General features: G+C 37.4%; 1 protein-coding gene across 1 annotated transcript in view; it reads left to right on the top strand.

Moving 5' to 3' along the window:
• LOC145767047 (uncharacterized) overlaps window positions 1–22,300 on the top strand; it is a 36,871-nt gene extending 14,571 nt beyond the window's left edge. Inside the window, exons 3-9 of the mRNA XM_082578784.1 lie at window positions 6,574–6,660; window positions 8,337–8,681; window positions 9,951–10,043; window positions 10,334–10,483; window positions 11,224–11,571; window positions 13,890–13,997; window positions 18,055–22,300. Of these exons, the coding sequence (XP_082434910.1) occupies window positions 6,574–6,660; window positions 8,337–8,681; window positions 9,951–10,043; window positions 10,334–10,483; window positions 11,224–11,571; window positions 13,890–13,997; window positions 18,055–18,276 (1,353 nt within the window). The 3' untranslated portion in view covers window positions 18,277–22,300. The remainder of the gene's footprint in view (window positions 1–6,573; window positions 6,661–8,336; window positions 8,682–9,950; window positions 10,044–10,333; window positions 10,484–11,223; window positions 11,572–13,889; window positions 13,998–18,054) is intronic.
• The last annotated feature ends 991 nt before the right edge of the window (window positions 22,301–23,291 follow it).

Below are 23,291 nucleotides of genomic sequence, written 5' to 3'. Positions count from 1 at the left end.
TATAGTTTATGTTCAATTTTAATCCATTATGTTAAATGCCGTGTGGTTGCTTGGTTGTATATGTCTGTGGCTGAAGAAAGTAACCTCTTTACCAAAATTGTATTATAAATTTTTTGTGTCATATTGGAGAATTTCTACCTCTTGGTTTCCAATACGAAGAGGAAGATAGTACGGTGGTTGAAGTGAAAGTGATGATAAAGAAGAAAGTATGCTAGAACCTGAACCCTGTCGTTTTGAGCCTGAGTACACAGAGGCAGAGATCAATCGGCTTTACCTTGCTGATGTGACTGACGTTTCTCAGCAGGAGGATCGAGTGGGGAACACTGATTGGTAAGCAAATTTAGATATTTGACAACATATACTGCATTTGTTTAGCTTTACTTAACATAAAAATAATTAAATCACCGACCGTAGCGGGATAAGTGCTCACTGCTCAGCTTTGAATTGTATTTCCCTATGGGTTTGCAAGGCCTTGAACCTACAACACGTTGAAAACAACTTTACAAATGCAACTGAAATTATAAGAAAATGAAATCTTAACGCTCTTAAGTTTACCTTGCCTAATACTAGTTATATTGCAAAGTTGAATTTTCCCGTCCCGGTAGCCTATGCAATAAATTATTACTAGGGCAGTTATTTTTTGGCCTAAAAATTGAAACTATTGACATTGAAATTTGTTTTGACAAATTTTCATGTATGAAGAACTCAAGTAGTTAAATTACGCATCATTGTACAAAATGCCGTACAACACAAGCTGCCGCAAAATGACATATATCAAAAATTTTACCTATTTTGAGGTGTGTTGAGCACCACACCATATTAACCTAATTATTTCACCTAATGGCTAAGATTCACAATAAGTAGACAATGGACCATTTACACCAGTATAAAGTAAGCTAAAAGGGCAAATGTGATCCCATACTTGATTCAACTTCAAGTGTTGGGTATGAGAAGATAGGTGCTCATTGTATTAAGCCTTTGGCACTAAGAAAGTAGGGTGGCCAGTTCCTTTCTCTCAGCCGCCTTTCCTGCAGCAATTATGCCCACCCAATTTATTACACCCTAGCTAGAGGTGAGCGATGTTCTCAACAACCAGCTGAAGCTGGGAGTCAAACCAGGTTTGGTTGGTTTTGAATCTTTATCGTCGGACTAACAAAGCCTTGATAGGTTATTCCTGGTAGTTTCGCATACATGTAGATTGTAGAGGGTCTGCTACAATTCGGTGAGTCCAATTCTTATCCGTTACACCATCCCTCTGCGCCAAAGTAGGCTACAAGGTGTAAAATGAAAAAACTTCACTGACAGTGCAACCTCTACGACACCACAACAATGCAGTTTGTAAACAATTTTTGATCTAACGCTACAATTTTGATAAATTTTTGACTTTTTGACAAGTAAAAAAGTAATCACCCTAATTATTACCAATTTTATATCAACAGGTGTTCATGTTGTCACTGTGTGGCAATGGTTGAGCAACATCAAGCTTTGTGCTACTGTGAGATAGATACAGCACAGATGAAAGACATGCTAGATGGACAATTGGACATGCATGATTACATTTACTCTGCTTGTTTGTTAATATATGGCGCTGTTGAAACAAAATAAATTGACTTGACTTGCTATCGCCTTATTTGTTTCCAAGTTATCAATTCCGTTCAGTAAAAATAAAGTAAAAAAGAATTTTTTTAGGTTAAATTAAAATGGCCTTAGTAATATGTAAGTCTGCACCGAGTGAAAAATGCACTAAACTATGAAAAGCAATTCAATGTCCTGTTAAATCTACATAAAATCGCTCATTTTGTTGGTCCAAGAAATGTAGCCTATGTGATCAGACGAGCGTGAATTTACACAGTAGCCTATGTAGAGTTGGTTGATTGTGTAAAATCATGTGTATGCCATTTCTTTGAATGCAGTATTTGAACTAGACAAAACATTATTTAATTCTTCAAGTATAAAAACTACCGCTTGTAATCATAGAAACTCTGGTTAATGAGAGAATACATACAGTTAAATCGCCCGCAGTAAGAAATATTGCTCGATCAGCTTTTATGACGTAGGCTGTACAGTCGCACGCTTCGCTGCTCACGCAAATTCCCGTTTTGACAGCACTGACAAAACCACGCGCGCAATGGTGGTCAGACCGCAATTGGGCAAAATTTTATTGAAAATCGTTTTATGGTAGCATGTTAAACACAAAGAACATGGAAAGTCGCCAAGTCAGGTTTTTCCTTTACTACCCCTTTAAGTCGATGCAAAACTTCAAGCAATTGGAGAGAAATGTGCTTCCCCTTAATTCAGATATAGTCAGTCACTATTTTCACTTGAGAAAGAAAGTAGCCCAAACTAATCCTATGTTTTTGAAGAAAATAATACCCCATTTCAAAGATTTGAAAGATGAACTGCTGAAAGATGTAGTTTGCTAATGGAACAAAGATGGTCTTCCAGTGCTTAGCAAACAGAGCATTGAAGCAAAGTCAAAAGACGTGATAGAGAAGTACAACATGTAAAGCAAGAGAGAAGGAAATGAAACGCAGAGAGGTTAATCAAGAATGGTTGCAGAACTTGTTCGATATATGTGCAATGTGCATCCAAGTGTTCGATCTCCGAATATCCGGTTGTTTTTCAAATGAAACTCTCTTGCAGCTGTGAACTCGAAAACCGACTCCAGGAGAAAGAAATCGCTTTCCTGAAAGATCAGCAAAAACATCGAAAAATGTTCATTGGTGGCATTAGATGTCAACCATGTGGAAAAGGCTTTGGAACGGGGAAATCATAAAAGGAGGTGGGAAACGAGCAGTGACGTTGAACAACCCCTACATTCTGTTTCAATAAATGATAGAAGTTGTTTACTTGCTGATCTTAGGATGACTTCGGTACGGACAGTATATCGTCAACGACAAAAAACCAAAGAAAAATCTCTGATGGAAAGTGAGAACCTTCTCAACTCAGCTTCTGCCATGCAGTTATGTTATGATGGGCGCGTTGTCGATAAAATAGATCGATACGTTTTCTTGAATCAACTTGTTGAATGTTGATGATAATGGCATGAAGCACGAAAGTGTGCTTGCTGTTAAATCTTTTCCCAAAAGTGTGTCGGTCATTGCAGAACTGATTTTTGACACCATCATCCAAGAGGCTTGCAGAGTTCACCTATCCGAAGTATATTCAGCCATGGCTGATACGACTGCTCTCAACACAGGAAAAAAGTCCGGAGTCAATACTCGACTGGTCAATTATTTTAAGGATGAAGTTGGTCATGATATTGATACCCTTGAATGCATGTTCCACATAAATGAAACATATCTTTCCCAAGTCATTTCTTTTGTGAACGGTCCAGGAGCAGTGCAAGATGGGGCTTTGCTTAACCAGATAGCAAGACTAGACAAGCCAAGTACTGAAACCTTAACACCAACTGATCAGTTGAACGTCCCGGTAACAAGAATAGCTGCTATGCATTTAAAAGCTAAGCACATTTCTCTCTAATTCCTTGAAGTTTTGCATCGACTGACTAATACTTGACCTTAATGCCGTAATGGAACTTAATCAAAATTTAAAGCAGGTGAGCAGCATAGCTACCTCTTCTTCAACGGTTACACTACAGGGTGCGGCGAAAGTCCTTGGACATATTTTGTAAATTAATTTAAAGTAGGTTTTAATCTGTTTACCTCATTGCCATTATTCAATATGGAGTGTAATAAACTCTATTTTTAAGATTTCAGTACTTGGGTGATAAAATTTAATTGAACTTAATAGTATGAAGGCTAAACGTGAAGCCATTATTGAACTCCACCGCGCGGAAAGACAAACTCTGAGATTGTAAAGCTGATTAAAGCTCCCAGATCAACAGTTTATCACACTGTGAAGAGATTTGAGGAACTTGGAAATGCTGCAGATCGACCTCGCAGTGGAAGACCACGAACTGCTGGGGCTCCAAAGCTCATCAAAGCTGTCAAAGCTCGTGTTAGGCGCAACCCAAAGAGATCCATGAGGAGAATCGCTCATGACATGGATGTGAGTGAAAAAACCATGAGAAGAATTGTTAAAAGTGAATTGAAGTTGTCGCCTCTCAAAATGCAAACCTGCCAGCCCCTCACAGATCTCCAAAATGAAAAACGATTGACTCGAGTGAAGATTCTCTTCAACAAACTGAAAGATGGTACACACACAGATGAAATCATTTTTTCTGATGAGAAATTGTTCACAGTTGAGGCAATTTGCAATCGACAAAATGATCGAATTCTTGCAAAATCATCAGCAGACATTCATGATTCCGTAAAGCGGGTTTTCAGACGTCAAAAGCCCTCATCCGTCATGGTTTGGGCCGCCATATCCAAGACATGGAAATCTCCTCTCATTTTTGTCCCTCAAGGTGCAAAAGTGAATACAAATTCTTACATTGAGTTGATTTTGACTCCGGCACTTCAAGGGGCCAAGAAACACTTCAAAGAAAGACCATTCACGTTCCAGCAAGATGGAGCGTCGTCACACACGTCAAACAAAACCCAGAAATGGTGTCAGGACAATTTTTCAAGTTTCTGGAGCAAGGAACTTTGGCCACCCTCATCACCAGATCTCAACCCCATGGATTATTCTGTTTGGTCCATTTTGGAGGCAAATGCTTGTGCTTCGTCTCATGGGTCAGTGGATGCTCTGAAGCGCTCCTTGGAAAAAGCATGGCTCAAAATACCCCGGAAACCCTGTGTAACGCTGCTAAGAGTTTCCGTAAGAGACTTGAACTTGTTATTCAGGTGAGAGGACGTCATATTGAATGAAATTTTGTAAATATGTTGCAAACTGTCTTCTCTAATGCATCTTAAAATTTTATCTTGTTTCATTAACTTTTAAAATAATTATTTAATTTTTAAGTTGTCCAAGTACTTTTGCCGCACCCTGTATAATAGTAATACCTTCAATTATTACCGTTTCGGCGTTTCATCTCTTGCAAAACGAACAAGGACTATTATTACGCAATAGCAGCTTCCAAGAGTGGAAAAATACAGAAAAACTTTTTATCTTGATCATCTGATCTCTGTTCATCAGGAGAAAATAGACCGAAAATCAGATTTTTTGAAATAACTTTTTTTTCTGAAGCAGATAGACCTTAATATTCTCTACATCAGGTATAGGAAACAGACCCTTCTGCGTATTTTGACACCAATTTAGTCGATTTATGATGAGTGGTTCCGGAGATACGGCCAAATTTCGGGATTTTGAGGCCCAAAAATTTCAAACCTCGTGGACCACCTCAATATGATGTCATAATTGAAAAAAATTTGGGGTGTAAACTTTCTACCCTAAATACCACCAGATGGGACCCCAGGCATTTTGAATTTCAAAAATGGGGAAAAAATGAAACACCCTAATACATATACTCGCTAAATGTTTGCCGCTGCTGCGCCGCTTTCTGACTATGATCACACAACCCACCCATCACACAACCCATTTGTGCGAAAATTCGATGCGTTTATGTGAAGCGAGATGTCGCTATTGTCACTATATTTTAATCGTTGCTAAAATTTGCAGTGCGAAGGTCGTATGACGAAGACTTTTCTCTTTAGCACTCAAAGATTTAAGCACACAACGAAAATGTTTCTTACACTCACAGCAGTCATATTTCGCAAAAAATAGATTTTATATGATCTGTTCAACCCTGTAACACCAGCAGAAAAAGTGAAGCCCATCTATCTTCTCTATACCGTATGTCAAGTGTATTTTCCATATCCGCCGAAGTCACATGTCACAGAAGGACAGCACACATCAAACACAATTGTCATGGAAATGTTGACTCAGAAGTCGAGGAAGAGAGTGGGGACAGAGGTTGGGTTTATATTGAATAAAATTGATAAGTATGATCCCATGATGATCTACAAAAACATTTTTGTTGCCTTGCAGTGCCTTTGGAGCGAAGATGAATAGATTGGGTCTACATATTTTGCATTCAGTCAAAAAAGAGTTTTGAGTACAATACTGCAAAGGTGTGGTATTACAACGAATTTTAAGCATTAATGCACTTCATGGAGATCTGAAATAGTTATTTATAGGGAGTTTCTAAACCGCTATTCAGATAGAAATAGTATATTTGCAGTCTCACGCAAGCAATACAACTTTATAGAACAGTAATAGCCACTTACACTTCAGAAATATCGCCATCGGTAATGTCATCTGCATGGACACGGGGAAAGGAGAGTTCACACAGTGCAGATGTTTTGTGGACAAAAGGGAGAGGAGGTTTTTTTTATTAGGACATCTTCTATAGACAGCCCCTTAAGCATTGTAAAACGTGTTTAGTATAGAAGTTACTAAGGATCATCTGATAAAAAATATTTTAACTCCTCTAAAAGTCGGTAAATGAAACATGTTTTCAAAGTTAACGACATTTTAACAAATTGTATCTATTAGGAACCTTTTCTGTTAAAAAATCGCAAGTGTTGTGATATATTTAAGCTAGTTTAAAGTCCTGCACTTTGCAGTGTAGGCTACTTTTCAGATTTTTATCATTCAGATTTCAATTTACTATTCAAGTTTTTATCGATTACAATACGAAAAGCTCTGAAGTAAAATCATTTTCCACAGATTTACAGAGACCAAATTCTATGGTTGACCCATGAACTGAAAAAGCATTCACCTGTTTTCTATAATGTTTCTGAAAAGTCATCATCGGTAAGAATCAGGTTCATGAATTAAATGTAAAAAAACTTGCACTTGTGTTTCGGTTGTTCAAAATAAACATATTTTAAAACTCTTAAAACAATCTTCTTCTCTCGTGTTGTCGCTATATGTCAGGGCATCCGTTGGTTAGCCACTGCCTGGTGTCGTCATCGATGGAAATTAGGCCTTCCATACCATGGGGTGGTCTGTATAGCCGGCAATCCTTGATAATGTGGGCTGCCGTCTGCATTTCGCCACACTCACAAGCAGCACTCTCTGCCAAGCCCCAGCGCAACATGTCTGCACCATAGCGTCCAACACCAGTGAGCAAACGGTTACGCCTTGATGAGGCAAGTCTAGAGAGGCCATGTCCCAGCTGGTTTTCGGACGGGGATCTGAATACTTGGCGAAGTGGGGACGTGCTGCTTGACCATTGTTCACACCACGCCGCGTGGCACCACTGTTTGCTAGGGCTTCCACCAGAGGCTGCCAGAAGGTCTTGTGCAGCGTGTACAAATGGCTTTTTTGATTTTAGCCGCTGCTTTGGTGGATATCTCAGCGTGGTTGTGTGTAGCGGATGGCCAGGGTTTAGGGCTTTACGGCTCAGGGAAAGAACAGCACGTTGGCGCCGTAGTGCAGCTGGCTCAATGCTTGCAAGGACAGGCAAACAGTGTTAAAACAATAAAAACTATTAATACTACAAAAAATGCTCAATGCCAAGCAAAAAGGCAAAGCAGAGCGAATTAAATCAAATATAGTTATTACTATCTGATAGTATAGGTAGTAATAACTATATGTGATTTATTTTAAAACTCTTGTGTGAACAAAGTTTTCTTAACTTATTTTCTAATGTACTTGTACAAGTTCAGTTGCGGACACATTGTAAATAAATGGCTCAGTTTATATTTGTCAAAAAACATATGTATAAATCAAAATATAGTTATTACTATCTGAATTCTTAACAGCCTGTTTCACCTCAAACGGATCATCAGATGGGTCTTATTCAAATTCTATTTGAATATATATATATTTGATTTAACTGCAGACAGTGCACACCGTTTCGACCTCCCGGTCTCATCAGTGCAGTAGTTACACTGGAATGGCCATGGAGATACAGTATATACCTCCATGTGACATTTTCCCATTTGTGGTACCTAAACAGTAACCAAAAATGGTACCACTGCCAACCTTGCCAAAGTGCTCAAACTGCAAGCAGTGAGTTTTTCGCAATGCATAGCAAGGTGCCTCCAGTAAAGTGCTCAATCGGCACAAGCCAAGAGCGTCCATAACTGCAGACAGTGCACACCGTTTCGACCTTCCGGTCTCGTCCGTGCAGCACTGGAATGGCCATGGAGATACAGTATATACCTCCATGTAACATTTTCCCATTTGTGGTACCTAAACAGTAACCAAAAATGGTACTACTGCTACTGCCTGCCAACCTTTGGTACTACTGCCTGGTACCGGTACTACTGCCAACCTGTGGTACTACTGCCAACCTTGCCAAAGTGCTCAAACTGCAAGCAGTGAGTATATAAATCAAATATAGTTATTACTATCTGAATCCTTAACTACTGCCAACCTTGCCAAGGTGTCGCGTTTTTTTAAGGAAATATAAACACGTTGTCGTTAATATTTAAAGCTTTTTTTGAAAATTTATTGGATATCATTCGTTTTCTTGTCTTTAGGAACCATTTCCTACAGCAGCAAACTCAAAACGTGATTTTGCTGCTCAAACAACTATAGATGATGTTCAATCAGAATTGGCAAATACTACTCGTGAACTCCAAGCCGTTCAATTGCAATTGAATGAACGTAGTGAGCAATTGCAACGTGCTGAAGCGCAGTTGAGCGATCGCAATGATGAGCTACGTCATATCCAAGCACAGTTAGTTGAACGCACCAACCAAATACAACAGATGGCGGTTACATGTGAATCACAAGTTGTGGAAATTAACAAGTTAAAGGAGCAAGTTGAAAGTCTTAGTCATGGAATGGATTCAATAGGTTCTGAGAAGTTTCTTCAACATGAGGTTAGATATTTATTCCAATGTTACTCATCGAATTCTATGTTTCATTACGATGCTACATTTTTTTCTTTCTAATTGTTGTGTATGTATGTGTAATGTGTATACTTCCAATGTTGTCCTGATATGCAGATTTACAAGACTAGTTGACCATTTCCAGCATTACTAGACATGACTTACAATTTGGAAACATTCATGCAAAACAGATCTTAAGTTTTGAAATTTTAACATCATCGAACCATTTCAAATAAGAAGGTTTTTTGAATTGCCAGTTGTGAAGTACCATTTTAAACGATTTTACTTCCACTTATTCAGTGAGAAGTTTAACTCTGAGGAAGCAGAAAGCAATGATGGAAAAAAAAAAACGCAGATGAATATTTTTGAAAGTGGACTAATTTTACTGTTCAGTGCATAGGCTACTGTATTAGAGAATGGCATTAAGGTTGTTTTAAACAAAGGGCAACAAAATGCAGTTATTGCGCTTCAACGGCCCTTTATCTGGTTCTCTATTTACTTTTAGAAGAAAACAAACCATTCCCCATTCAATATTATTATAAATTTATTAATAAAAACAAACTATTGACTTGTACGGTCGCCCATTTGCGGAAGTATCTTAGTACCAGATTGCCTTTTTCAGTTAACTTTTCCCACTTTTGATACTTTCGGACAAGTGATGCCTTGCAAAATTTTAATGTGAATTCCGATATTGAGAAGGAACATACAGTTTATTATTATTTTTTCAGCACTGACTCAACGGTACATTGAATACGTACATAATATAGGTAGAGATAGTGAGGTAACGTGGTAAATGTGGTGCTGGTGCTAGGATGATGACAGCACTGCGTAGTCATCAGAATCAGCTACCACCTTCGTACAACGATGAATTTTGAATAAACAATAACCAAAACAGCAAACCAATACACAGCTAGTTGTTCACCGTTAATTTTTCCAAACAATACCACTTGAAGCTCTCCACGATAACTTTCGTCAAGTATCACATCCACCACCCTCTAGATCAGCAGATGTTGAAAGTTTAGGTATAAGGCCAACGCTCTATTGTCGAGTCATGCCAAAAACTTCATGATAAATGCACTGAGTGTCATTTATGCTTTGGGCTCTGTGTTGAGTGAATAGATCTTTTGCTGCACTAAAGCTATCTGACTTGTGAAATGCTTAGAGAGACCTGTTTACGTCTATATAGAAATAGACATCCTTAATATTAATACATGGTATTATTGTTGTATCTTCAAGTTTGGTTGTGGTGTTTGTTTACAGGAACCGCTTAGCCTTCCAAACTTTCCAAAAAATAGCTCAAACTTACTGCAGAAAAGCAAGAAAATGAAAGAAATGGAGGAAAATGTTAACAAAGTGATTATACTTTTAGTTTTAAGTGATATATAGTTGTCTGAATATTGTATTGGTATGTAGTTTTTTCTGGTTTAACTTTTGGGCAATTGTGACGTATGGCTAAGCCAAGCGTCGGATTAAATCCTTTCCTCGGTTGGTATTTTGTGTCTTGGTTTTATATACCTATACCACCGTTTACATTTCGAGTGTCTTATTTTTAAAGTTTTTGTGTGTCGTTGGATTGGTATACGCCACGGTGCCAAACTTTATTCGCCTGTTTGCTTGTAGGTTAACTTATGAGTTTGTTTCAGCTGACCGAGATGAATCTTCAATGGCAAAAGTTTAACCAGAAAAGAGACATCCAAATTAAGAAATATGAAACTGAAATTGAGAAATTAAAAGCGCAAATAAGAAACTCTACAGATTCAAGAGGAGTAGTCACGTTTACAGAAGCACAACAGGTAGATTTGGTTTCAAACTGTATTTCACCCATGGCACCAATTACTAATGAATGCTTGCTTGTTGAAAGTAGTAGTGTTAAGTGAGTTTCCTCTTCTATCCCTCAGGAGAGCAATCGTTTGAAGGGTACTTTTGAGTTCTTTGAGGACAACCCTTGCAATTAAAATAGATAGGCTAGCTTCAACACCAGATGGTGACTCTATAAAAGTTGGAAAAATTCTGTGTGCCCATAAGTCAATCTCAGGTTTCCTGTCTTCCCAGTGCAATAAGAACAGTGGTTTGACCTCTCTTAAAGCAAACTAACTAGGCTATCCTTTGATTCTACTTTTACTTGTAGTTAAAGTTGCACCGGATGTCTTATTTTATTAAATCTGGCAAACAATTACAATTTTTATGTGTATTTATTTGTTATTTATTATAAAACCATGCAATTTTGGACACAATTTCTGCATCTGCCGGCATACTAACACGGTAAGTTGGTGATGGAATAAGCAAAGGTATGCACTGGATCAGTTTTACACAGTTGAATCTCGCCGTGAGTGCATCTCCAGCAGGCTAGGTTGTTCATATGATGAAGGTGAAGGAGTTCTAAGTGTCATTCCCCCCACAAAATGTTTAGTTCTGTTTTTCTGTTAGATTGCGGTAAAACCTTCCAAATAGTCTTTTTGTACCGTACTCAATTTGATAACGTGGTCTCGTGTTTCCCGTCTCATTTTATAACTGATTGCTTTATCCTGTCTAGGAAAATATTGATAGTTATTGTCAACGCATTCGACGAGATGGGGATAGAATTCGTGGTGAGCTAGAAACAGCTCTTGCAGAAACCCAACAACAGTTAGCGGCTGCTGGGCAGCAGATGGAAGAATCTGTAGCAGAGGCCGAACAACGAGCTACTGTTGCTAGACAACGGAAGGATGAAGCTGTGGAAAGAACAAGAGAACTTCAAAGACAAGTTGAGGAGTTAAATGGACAGGTGACATCTCTCACACAAGAAGCGGAAGAACTTCGTGGGGCATTAGTGGTTGCTACACGAAGACATAACCATCAACCTCCACCTGATCAAAGATTAATGAACAACTTAAAAGAAAAGGTACGTAAAAACAACCATTTTTTAATAATGACTGGAACTTAAGCAGTGTGCTCAATCGAAGTTAACCAGCATTGTTAAACAAATCACAGATTTTTTTGACTTGAATCAAATTTTTTAAAGATAAACTGATGTTTATTCTCTATTAAACTTTAAAGTGGAGAGGGGGGTTATTTTAGTGATAAGTTTATTTTTGACTTATTGATAACTTCGACTAACATATACTAATTTATAATTATTAATTATGTCGTTTTTCACTTAATCATTGGGATTGAGGTCAGAAATCATCTCATCAGACTTACAGTCAAACTTAGACTTTACCTTATCCCTTAAGCAGAACGTTTAGTAAGAATTTCTCTAAACGAGAAAACGCTTGCCTATTGGGTGTTCACGAAAAGGTAAAACACCTAAGTTGCGACAAATATCCGTGTTTGTTTAGGATGTGACATATATGTATGACATGATGTGACATCTAGAATGATGTGACGTGTAACATGACACGCCGTAGGCTACATATTGGCCAAGCAACGACGGTAAAGATTCGTATATATATCTTTCTTTCTGGACAACCGAGTGCCGCAAGAACAGTTGTACTAATACGTACTTTTGCTGATGAGGCTGAGTTCATCGGTATCACAGCACTAATTTATGTCATAGAGTACTTGTCTTGTCAGAGTCTTGTGTAGAGTCTTGTCATAGAGTACTACTTACGTCCAATTGAACTTGCTACTGATGTGAATTATTTTTTGTGCTCGTTTTTCGTTATTGTTTTCAAATAACGTGTTTTTCATAAATAAACTTTACTTTTTTTTTTACAAAAAAAGAAATAATTAAAAAAAAACTATGTTTTTTGTAAACAACCTTCAAACAATTTAAATTCTGAAGCATGTTTTTGCACTTTTGCGATTCTGAAATAACCAAGGCATTTGTAAACGTTAACCTGTATCGATTTACTCAGCTGCGGGCTCTGATTAGCTTGATAAAAATATTCAAATTGAAATTTGTGTTATTTTTAGCAGATCATTTTGTTGGCATAATTTTGCAGTTCTACTTTCATTTTCACTTTTACGTTTCCATAATAGTGATTATTCTTTAAATCTTTGTTGCTTGAAAAGTGTATCAAATGTTTGCTGATACATTAGTTCTCGCTTGTTAAGCCTAATTTGGTTCCGTCCGGAAGTACTCCCATTCATTCCTGTAATAAAAAATGTTCCCCGATTAATAGGCCCACGCGCTTAAATAAGCTCAAAATCGCCTGGTCCCGAGATGGGCTTAGGGACTACTGTAGTATAAAACCAAAAAAAAAACAAGTTCAGTTTGTCTTCATTTCTGACCATCACATCGAAAACTCTATATGCCAAACATAGTATATAGATCTGCAAACAAGCATTTTTTTTTTTAGACACCTATGACTAGAAAAAGGTAGAAGCGACAAAAGACGAACGTTATGACGTTCTGAGACCGAAACAGGATAATGTGTTTGAAATTTTGCTCGATCACAACACCTTAAAGCAGTGGTTCTCAAACCGTGGTACATGAAAGTCTTCCTGGGATACGCGAACAACTCACTGAAGTTAAAAATAAAAAAATTGCAAGAACTTTCAGTTTATGCAACGTTCACTTTAGTACCATTTTTACTTTATTTAAAGGAGGGACGCAGGATTTCAGCGTAAATGATGCAACAAGGCTTCTCAGCTTTGGTAGTCATCAAATGGAAATTTAGGAACCGTCTTGTTGCCCCTGAGCTTGATTTTAGATATATACGCTATTAGCGAAGTTTTTCATCGCATTCACCAACTAGCGGGAAAAAAAAATTATATCCATGCCATTACAACGATTTGATAATTTTATTTCGTAATTCTTAATTTGTCGTTAAACCCTTGGGCCTTGGTTATACATTTTTACGTTAAGATTTTCTGGATGTAACTGGTACACGAACAGCCGAACACAGTACAAAACTTCCGAGAATGGTACGTGAATAGAAAAGGTTTGAGAATCACTGCCTTAAAGTTACATTTAAAAGTATTAAAACCAAGAATACGTGTAAAAAAACACTGTGACTAAAAAAACTTTTGAAAGATTAACATCTCCAGTTTTTGCTCGTATGTTTGGTGCAGTGTTGATATGGTTGGTCTATCTCTTAGTTGTTTAAAAGCTCTTTTCAATATTAACAATATTCATAACGAGAGAGAGTAATTTACAACACATTACACGTATTGACATATCGTGATTCTAGAACGAAGTAATAAGCCTGGGGCCACTCCCCCTTTTTGATACAAGATGGCGGATGTCCTCTAATATTCTTGATTTGTTTTTCGCAGTCTCGCCGATACGAGCAAAAGTATCTGAACATAAGTAAAGATTATCAAAAAGTACTACATGAAAACACTCAATTGTTAGCCCACCTTAATGAGAGGATTTCGGGTGGTGTAAGTATTTTCCTAAATAAGTACATTAAGACATCACAATAAGAGTAGGGAGTGTGGCTAGTTGAGGCATTTTAGAAATTTTTGGCGAAAAGTTTCATACCCGGGCGCCTACAAATCTGTAGTTTGTAAACCATTTTTTACTGTTCATATTTCCAAAGGCTACTTGTGATTGATTGTGAAAATATTTATCCTCGAAAGGAGAATGCCTTTAAAAGCTTAATGCTGGCAGTTTTGTATACTTGTAGAGGCATTGACCTAGGCCTTATCACCGAGATGGGCGGAGAGAAGTTTTCACTCGTTATATGTGAATTAATTCATCCACTTTAACTGGACTGGGTGCTCTTGTATGGGGAGTAAGGCGATTCGAAAATCAAATTTCAAGATTTAACCTATCGCTCATGGATTGTAGCAATATGTAGAGCATTCCTGTAAAATATTTTGTAATAAAACGATCTAACTTTAAACATTGAAGCGTTTAAAGATTAGGTATTTACAACTTTTGATAAGACGATTCACCAAACTAGATTGCGTAACGCCTGAATCACGTGATCCAAATAGCGCTGGCCGCTGTGTGATTGCGCAGTTCCATGGAAACGTGGTCTGTGACGACACACGACACAAATATTAGAGTTTCTGCAGGTGATTGCTTGGATGTAGCCTAATTTCTGCTCGGTGCTAAAACATTACTGAATCACGATGACAAATTGTATAAAATGTAGAGTTTGTTACAGATTAATGAAGTACAAGGCCTAGGAATTTCAATATTTGAAAATCAGTGTTAGAAAAAGTTCTGTGTTCCATTGAGTTCTAGTCTACTTCACAGTTTGTATGTACCGTAGTCATAAGATCACAAAACTATAACGGTACCATACTCTTCAACTATCTTTTCAGTTAATAACGCTAAAATAATTGTAGACTGTTGTATCAGTAAGATAATGCCTAAAACTTGTACGAAGACTGTTGGAAGCGCTGAAAGCTCTGTCATTGGACCCTCGAAAGAACTCCCGATTGCAGATCTACCAACGCTACGAGTTGTCCTCGCATTCTGTGGTTTGTTGAAGGTAATATTGAAATTAAACAATTTAGTTCTGGTTTTATCTTTTAGTTCTGGTTTTATCTTTAAGTTTTGGTTTATCTTTTAGAAGTAACATAAATTGTGTACATCACATACCACAAACAGATTCCTCCTTATTACAATAATTAATAAACCACATTTTTTCCAGGCCATCAAATGCGATTACCACTTCCAACAGTCGCAAGGGAAGTAATGCGATGGGGTACAAGTTAAAGAGAAGCTGCTGCTTTGGTAAATGCTACACTTATTGATGTCGGATTTATTTCACCAGACGACCCTTCAATGATAGTAGACCAAAGCAAGATCCGGAGGGAAGTGAAAAAGGTTCGCAAAAGAGAAACAGAAGTAGATCGAGAGAAAAGATGAGAGGAAAAGTTACAGGGTATCTTCTTCGATGGGAAGGAGATTGAAACTGTTACTGTAGAAAAAGAGGATGGGGTTTTTAGGCAAAAACGAATAAAGCAAGAGAACGTAGTTTTAGTTGGAGAACCGGTAGGCCAATACATTGGACATGTCACACCTTTTGGGAAAGCTGCAGAGCCCACAGCTGTTGAAATAACAAAACTTTTTAAAGGAGGAATACCTCATCGACAACTGGTTGGTTGTAGGAGCAGACTCCACTGCTGTTAATACTGGGAAAAAATAATAGAATAATTGCCAGGTGTGAACGACACATTGGCCACCGTCTCCAATGGAATATATCCATGTTGCATACCAATGAGCTCCCATTGCGACATTTATTCCAAAATCTTGATAGAGCAACTTCTGGAAGTGCTTCCTTCAAAGGGCCGAACGGAAAAATTCTGCCGCATGTTGAAGACCTTGAATGGGATGCAAAATTTCAGCCAATTGAAGGCCCAAAATTGCAAGTACCACCTGAGATTATCTCTGATCTTTTCACAGATCAAAGATATCTTCTTCTTTCTGTAACATCAATTCAAGGTGGAAACATTTTAGACAGCTTGAAGCATTTGAAAACCGGTCCAATTTCTCATTCACGATGGCTTACACTCGCATGTCGGTTATGTCGTCTTTACATGTCAAAGCATGCTCTACAGGGGACGATTGTTGATGCTCTCCAGAAGTTGGTAGCATTTATTGCCACTAATTATGCTCCACTGTGGTTTGACATAAAAAGCAAGCCATACATTCACCATGCCCCATTTCATGTTCTCCGTGAGGTCCAGCTGCTACATCTTCTTCCTGCGGATAATCGGAAAGTTGTCGCTCCTTATATAAAGTCGTGGCATGCTCACAGTGAGAGCCTCCTTCCAGCGATGGTAAGCAATGACGACCCTGCTGTTCCATCTTTTGCTGTGGGAATTTTGGAAGACATTCGTAAGTGCAACAACACTGGTGATGCTTCCATCCGCACATTCATACCTCCAAAATTAAACTGGAATGCCGACTCACTGTGCTCGTTAATTAATTGGGAGGATATCACACCTACAGAGTCCGTATTAACTTCTCACTTGACCTTGGACGAATTAAAGAATATGAAGTTCGAATGCGCTCATTTCTTTTGTCATACTCAGGCTGTGGAGCGCCTTATCCGGGAAGTGACCAACGCCTGCGGAAGTGTGGCTGGCTACCAACGACGGGATGGCTATATTCGAGCTAGACTAGCTTCAAGGAGAGTCACTCCAAAAGCAAATACAAAATCCGACTTTCTTGCTATGACCACGATTTAATATTTGCTAGTGAGCACCGTTATATCGTTCTGATTGCTTTTTCTGTTGATGTGGTTCAATATTGCAATTTTCTTGGCACATATTTTATAGATAAACGTTAAAGTCGTGCATTTCCAAGTGATTTTTAATTTGTAGTTGTTACTACGTCCATATGCATGAGGTTGTTGTATGTTAGTGCTTACTGCAGTCCTACAGCAAAGCAGATGTTTGACGATTTAAGACGATCGAGATTATACTCTTGATATAGAGTTGAATAAGCCACATTTGTTGCTGACTGAACAACAGCAGGGTTGCCAGAGTGATCGTGAAGGATCGCGCAGAAGATGTTGAACCTGCTTTTGAAGAAAAAGTAACCATTACACTGGTTCTTATTGCAATTTAGCTCATTAGGGTTGCCAAGTTTTTCTGTTTTTAGAATTTTGCACAGTTAAATTCTTAGAACAATTAGTTTCTGGCAACTCTGTCTTTGTTACAAACGCCTGATCATAAAATCGCCTCAATGTTTAAAGTTATGCAAAATACAAAAAAATTTGCTTTGAATTAGTGTTAGGAAAGGTTAAAGGTTGCTTGATTGATAGGTTAAATTTTGATTCTTCATAATTTTTGAAATTTCGAATCGCCTTAGTGGGATTGGGGAGCTGTCCTTAAATTGCTCTGCTCAAGCGCACATCCCCATAGTCAAACTAGGGCTGCTTGATCACACCATTTCTTTGTTCACAATGTCTCGAGCTATCGCGATTCCTTTTTTGGCTGTTATACAATGGTTTATTCTTTATAGTATACAATACTTAGTTAGTATACAAATGGTTTACGTAATTTATATACGTTATAATTATATACTGTACAATAGGTTTAGGGGAAGCTCAATAAATCTAACTCATTTTTTTTGAAATGTGGTACTTGGTAATGGTTTATTTTATGATAGAAGGTTGCATCACGGCTACATTCCATTAACAGTAAAATCAAAAGCCAGTTGCCTTGGTGGTGGCTGTGCTGCTGAAGTAAGTGACTTGTGACATCGAAACTAGTCTTTCATGATCATCAATCTTGATGTGTAATTTCCTTCGAGAAATAATTTGTCAATTTTTTCCTAAAAATTTCATTGTGGTCATTGTATGTACACCGGTTGGGTATGTGTAAACTTGAAGGTAAAGGTTAACCAGAAGTAGATATTGTCTGATTAAATGAGTAAGTCATTACTCATTAACATGATTGTAACAGAATGGCTAATGTTATAATAAATTTTTAATTGGCTAAAAAATTAAATTGGCTAAAAAATTTTCCGTTTTAGAATCAAAGAATGCCACCTGGTCTTTTTGAGACCATTTTTAACCCTGTTTCGACGGGAGAAGGTCCAAGCTCTCACCAAAGCAGTCGAAGCACTGATCGCAATCCGGAGGAGACGAGAGGAGAGCCGACGGACCCTTATGACGACATAGAAGTCGACTCCCCTGTTGCCAGATCTTCCACGAGACGTTCGCTCTCCTTTGATAATAAAACTAGAACGAAATAGCAGCAGTGATCGTTACGTGGAGCTGTTGACTTGTGGTTTTTCCGGTTGTCTATAGGAGGTGGTTTTGGTCGTGCGTCTTGGCGGTGATGAGCTGAGGTTCCGCACCTCTGCCGTTTACATGCATAATGATCAGCTGGCTGCGCAGCGGAGTGGTGAGAGCCATGGCTTGGTGTTCGAAAGGTCGCCGGTTCGACGCCGCTCAAGAGCATGCGGCTGTGTCTTTAACAGGACACTTAAAGGCATTTCTGAAGGTAAACAGGAAGATTGGCTTTCTTGCCTTCCCGTCCACTTAATCTAAATCTTCAACCACCGGGTATAAGCCTGGATACGACAAAAGCTGGCCTCCTAGGGATTCAGAGTATCATATTTAAAAAAATATAGCCTACAATTAAAAAAAAACTGTGCTATTATAAACCAAGTAAGAAACACTTGCCAAAAATGAAGCATTTTTGAAGTATCATATAGTCTCACTTTTCAATATATCCTAGTTATAATTTATATTGAATCATCGCTCCTAAATAAGTTGCCCATGATGTGAGGGTCATAAAGTTTTTCTTGGAAGCCCGACGATCGTTTCTTTTTGTGGCTGAAAACAGTAATTAACTTTGCGCCTCTTGAAAAATAACATGCTTATGTGGGTAACTAAATTTTAAGCTAGTAGTCTTCATATGATTGCGCTATGATAAAATTCATGCTTAAACGTGAGTTTTCCCGGCATCTCAATTGGATTTTGCATCATCAGGTTTTTCATTTTAGAAATAAAAAACAATAGGCAAATGCAACCGGCTAAAAACCTCCAGTCAACTGCTCTTCGTATTCCGTGTGTTTCTGAACATGCCACGTTGGCAGTGGCGTTCGAGTGAAGCCAAGATTTTTTTCAATTTTGCGATAAAAAGATAAAAGTTGAATACATCTAGCACCATGCGGTAATCATAAAAAAGTAAGCTCAGTTTCCTTTTGGGCTTCACTACCCGTTTATGTATTCGCATTCGCCCATTGGTATGGTATTAGTGAACATGATCTTACTTATACTACAGACAGGCAAGGCAAAACAATATAACAGGGTTGGGCATTATAAGAAGATTTTTTTACTTATTTACAAATGGTTTTAACAGTCGAACGTTTTCGGCTTAATCTCAGCCCTTATCAAGAATCTAAAAACATTTGTAAGAAATGCAATAAATTTCAACTTAAACGTAACTAGCTAACTGAGTAACAAAGAGAAATACGCAGCGACCGAAAACAACAATGTGGAATCCGAAAACATTCGACTATTAAAACTATTTTTAAATATGTAAAGTTTATTCGTATAAAGCTCAACCATGTTGTGTTGTTGTGCCTTGCCTGTCTGTAGTATAAAAAAGCAATCTCCCGAAACTATATTTACTGTCGATAGGCTATGGCCTACTCAATTCAAATGGTTTTTGTTTATCCGATATTCACCAACTATTGTATAAAGCTTATTTGTCGTAAAAGCCGTTTACGCTTAACTTTTTATTTTCCTATGCAACTACCGGATGTAGGCTAAAGTCTGCTGATCATCCCTGGCACAGAATAAGTAAATATAAAAGTGCTGGAAGGCTAATGACTTTTTCTTAAACCGCAGTCGCTGAAAAGCTTCAAATGGCTCTTACAGCACTCGTATGCTATCTTATGTTTATACTACAATTTAGATAGAGAGGTTACTTTTTTTTTAACAAAAATGCATAACTGAGCAACAACACAACATTTAACATTATAAAAACAAAATAGCCAACGTTTTTGGCCACACACATAGCCCTTATCAAGCTTTTAAAAGTAAAATATTTTCTTTTAAAGTTTTGATAAGGGCTGTATGCATAGCCGAAAACGTTTGCTAGTTTGTTTTTATAATGTTAAATATTGTGTTGTTGCTAATTTATGTTATTTCTTAAATATACCGCAGTTAGCGGTATATTTAAGTTAGCAAAACCCTTATGGAGACGTGAAATTAATGTAAAAAATGTGGTTATTTTTTATTCACATGTAGGCTAATTGTTGTGTTCACGCTTGTGCACTCGCATTCATTCTTCCAATCTCATTTCATAGCACGCCATCGGTGCACGATTTGTTCTACGTATTGCTCAATATTCATCTTACCACATTATTAAAACAAGTGTTGTTATGCTACTAATGGCTTGTTCAAAACACTCAGCAACTATGATAATTATAATTGCTATTTTATGTCAAGGTGTTGTTCAGTTGTTGATTATTCCTGTGCACACACAAGCACCTGTTGATGGAAATTTGTTTACTGTTCATTTATTGCAATTCTTTTCAGGCGTGCCATTTTCAAAAGTTTCTTGACTCAAGCTCCTCGTAGCCTACAGCTGTGACGTCAAGAAATATTTTTACATTGTAAAATATTGTACCAACACAATTCTGTGACTTTGTATATTTCAAAAGGCGTCTCTTTTGGTTTTCGACAAATTTAAATGTATCAGGAAGAAGGGGGTTGGAGGGAAGGGGTACTGTCGGTTTTTCAAAACATTTTTTACGTTTGCATTGCATCGCTTTCTCTAAGTTTTTAAAAAAATGTAAATTTTAATGTCTTTTCAAGGGCACACCGTCTGCAATTTACACCAGTTATTGACTTAAGTTTAAAACCAAAGTTGTGTAGTGATAAAATGCACAGCAGTTCTGATCACGTAATAACTTAGCGCTTGCTATCCGCTTTAAGCTTCAGTTGGCCGACGCTTACGGTAACAGATTCTTGTGCGTTTCATGGCTGTTTCTGTTTGACAACGTAACGTTTTTTTTGTTTTTTTTTGAAATAAAATCAAATTTTCCACGCAGAAAGGTAATTCGAACCAAATAGAAGAATAGCTTTCACCTGTGCTCACGTTTGTAATTGACTCCCATTTCTGAAAGTCCCGATTACAAAGTCACTGCTAAGCTTGATTTCTTCACTTTGAGGTGATATAACGTAACAGTAGTTTAAATATGTGATGTAATCGCTGGATTGGACTTAGACCCTCAATGTTAGAATCTCTATGTTGGGGAAACCTGTGTAATTTGATACCACGTATACTATACATTGTATAGGCTAATTTGAATCACCCTTTTTAATTTTTTATTGGTGTGTCGATTTTTTCTTCAACCGCTACAATTAAGCGTTAATACCAGTTGGCCATGTGTTTCATTTTTTTGCCAATGGCAACAATTGTTTAAAAAAAAAATTTCCAAACACGTTTTGGTCAAATATCATATAATTTTGATTTGACAAAAAACTAGGCAGCACTAACGAAAAAACGGTTCTATTAAACACGTTTGGTTTGTAATTTACTCAGGGTTGAGAATATTTCTATCTGAGCTCATTTTAAGATGGTTAAAGCACGTTTAGAAAATGTGGATTACTTGTGTAATTTGGATCTGATATAAAGCGATTTGAGGAGTGAATGCAACGGTTAGTAAACGAAAACATATTTTTCCTCAAAGCATTATGTCGCTTTGAGGTTATACGGCCTTCGTTTATGCTAGCAAAATGTTGTAACTTACTGTTAATTGTTGAAGCACGTTTGCATGTTCATATTTAGTTTTTGTATTCTTTATAAGCTAAATATTTCCGGTAGTTTTCAGTGTAAGATATTATTTGGATGTTTTTTTAATTGCAATTATTTTCCCTATATTATCACTGTATGTAGGCTACTGTAATTCTGTGTGATTATTTGTCTCATAGGTTATAGGCCATGGTATCATATGCCGCCATTATTATTTTCATCCCCTACATGATGCTTAGGGCAATCGCTCCTTAAAAATTTTGTTTTGCCCCTCTCCCCCAAAAGAAATATTTTAATACTGTTACAACCTTTTAATAGTATTGTAATTCATGTTGAATGCTGTAATTCTTCCCAAACGTTGATTCCCCCCCCCCCTTTCTGAAGTTTTCTTTGTGTGTATATCACTGCGTCCTATATAACTTAATGGATTATGTTCTGATATCGCTTCTAGGGCGTCATATTATATTTGATGATCGGACTTGTATAAATAAATTGGATCGTTCTTATTCATTTGTGTACAGGTTACTGAAGTGGTTACTTTATTTTTTTCCGAATTTGAGTCTGTTGCTGTTGCATCAATTAATAATAATCTATTTTACACCAGTGCAAAATAGCGTAAATTGACATTTGGGCCAAGAAATTAACCAGTTATTTTTGCAAAGAAAATTAGTCGAAACAGTGAGAGATATATTTTGTTGCAACCTAGATTTTGTAACCCTCCAAAGTCATTTAGTCTGAACTTTGGGTGAAAAAAGTAGGCCAAAATTGTTGTGAAGAAAATTTGGGCACAGTTAGTCAGAACAGTGTGGAACACGTATTTGTTGCAACCTAATTTGTGTAACCCTGAAAACTCATATGTGTGACACGTAATTTAATCAGAAAGAGTTCAATCAGAAAGTTGTTTCAATATAAAAAGAAATCACATTGAACCAGTGCTGTATTCGTAAAAAACGCACAGGGTATAGCCTACTGTCAGATTTGCCAAAATGATAAATAAGACACAACTTGCAAAAATTCTAGTTTCTACCATGGCATGAATTATCAACATCAAAATTGGACGAGGGGTACAAAATTTGTTTATTTTTCTATGAATACATTGCAAACAGCCTGCCGAGAGGAATCTTTAGAAATTTGAGATCTAGACCCACCCTTAGCTGATCGGTGGTTTAGCAGCCAGGATCTTACACATTTTTTAGCGGTAGGCCTAAATTGAGCCACAGGTGGTCCATTGTAATTAATAAACATGAAACAGCTCACATTATCAATGAGCAAATATGCTCTTAAACTGTGATAATACTCTTCATTAAACTGAAGCCATGTTCACATTCTGCTGTAGAACAAGGTAAAGTTGAAATAGCTGTCAAGAGAAGCTTCAAATTATTGGGCACATTCAGTAAGTCGAACCAGCGCCGCTTGATCTTGCCTGGGGTGCTTATGCTTAACCACATATTTCTATTGTATCCACTGCAGCCCACCACAATACTTGCAAGATATCTT

Source organism: Aplidium turbinatum, chromosome 3 (genome assembly GCF_918807975.1).
Source record: "Aplidium turbinatum chromosome 3, kaAplTurb1.1, whole genome shotgun sequence".
Lineage (NCBI taxonomy): Eukaryota > Metazoa > Chordata > Ascidiacea > Aplousobranchia > Polyclinidae > Aplidium > Aplidium turbinatum.
This window is presented reverse-complemented; position numbering and strand designations above follow the sequence as displayed.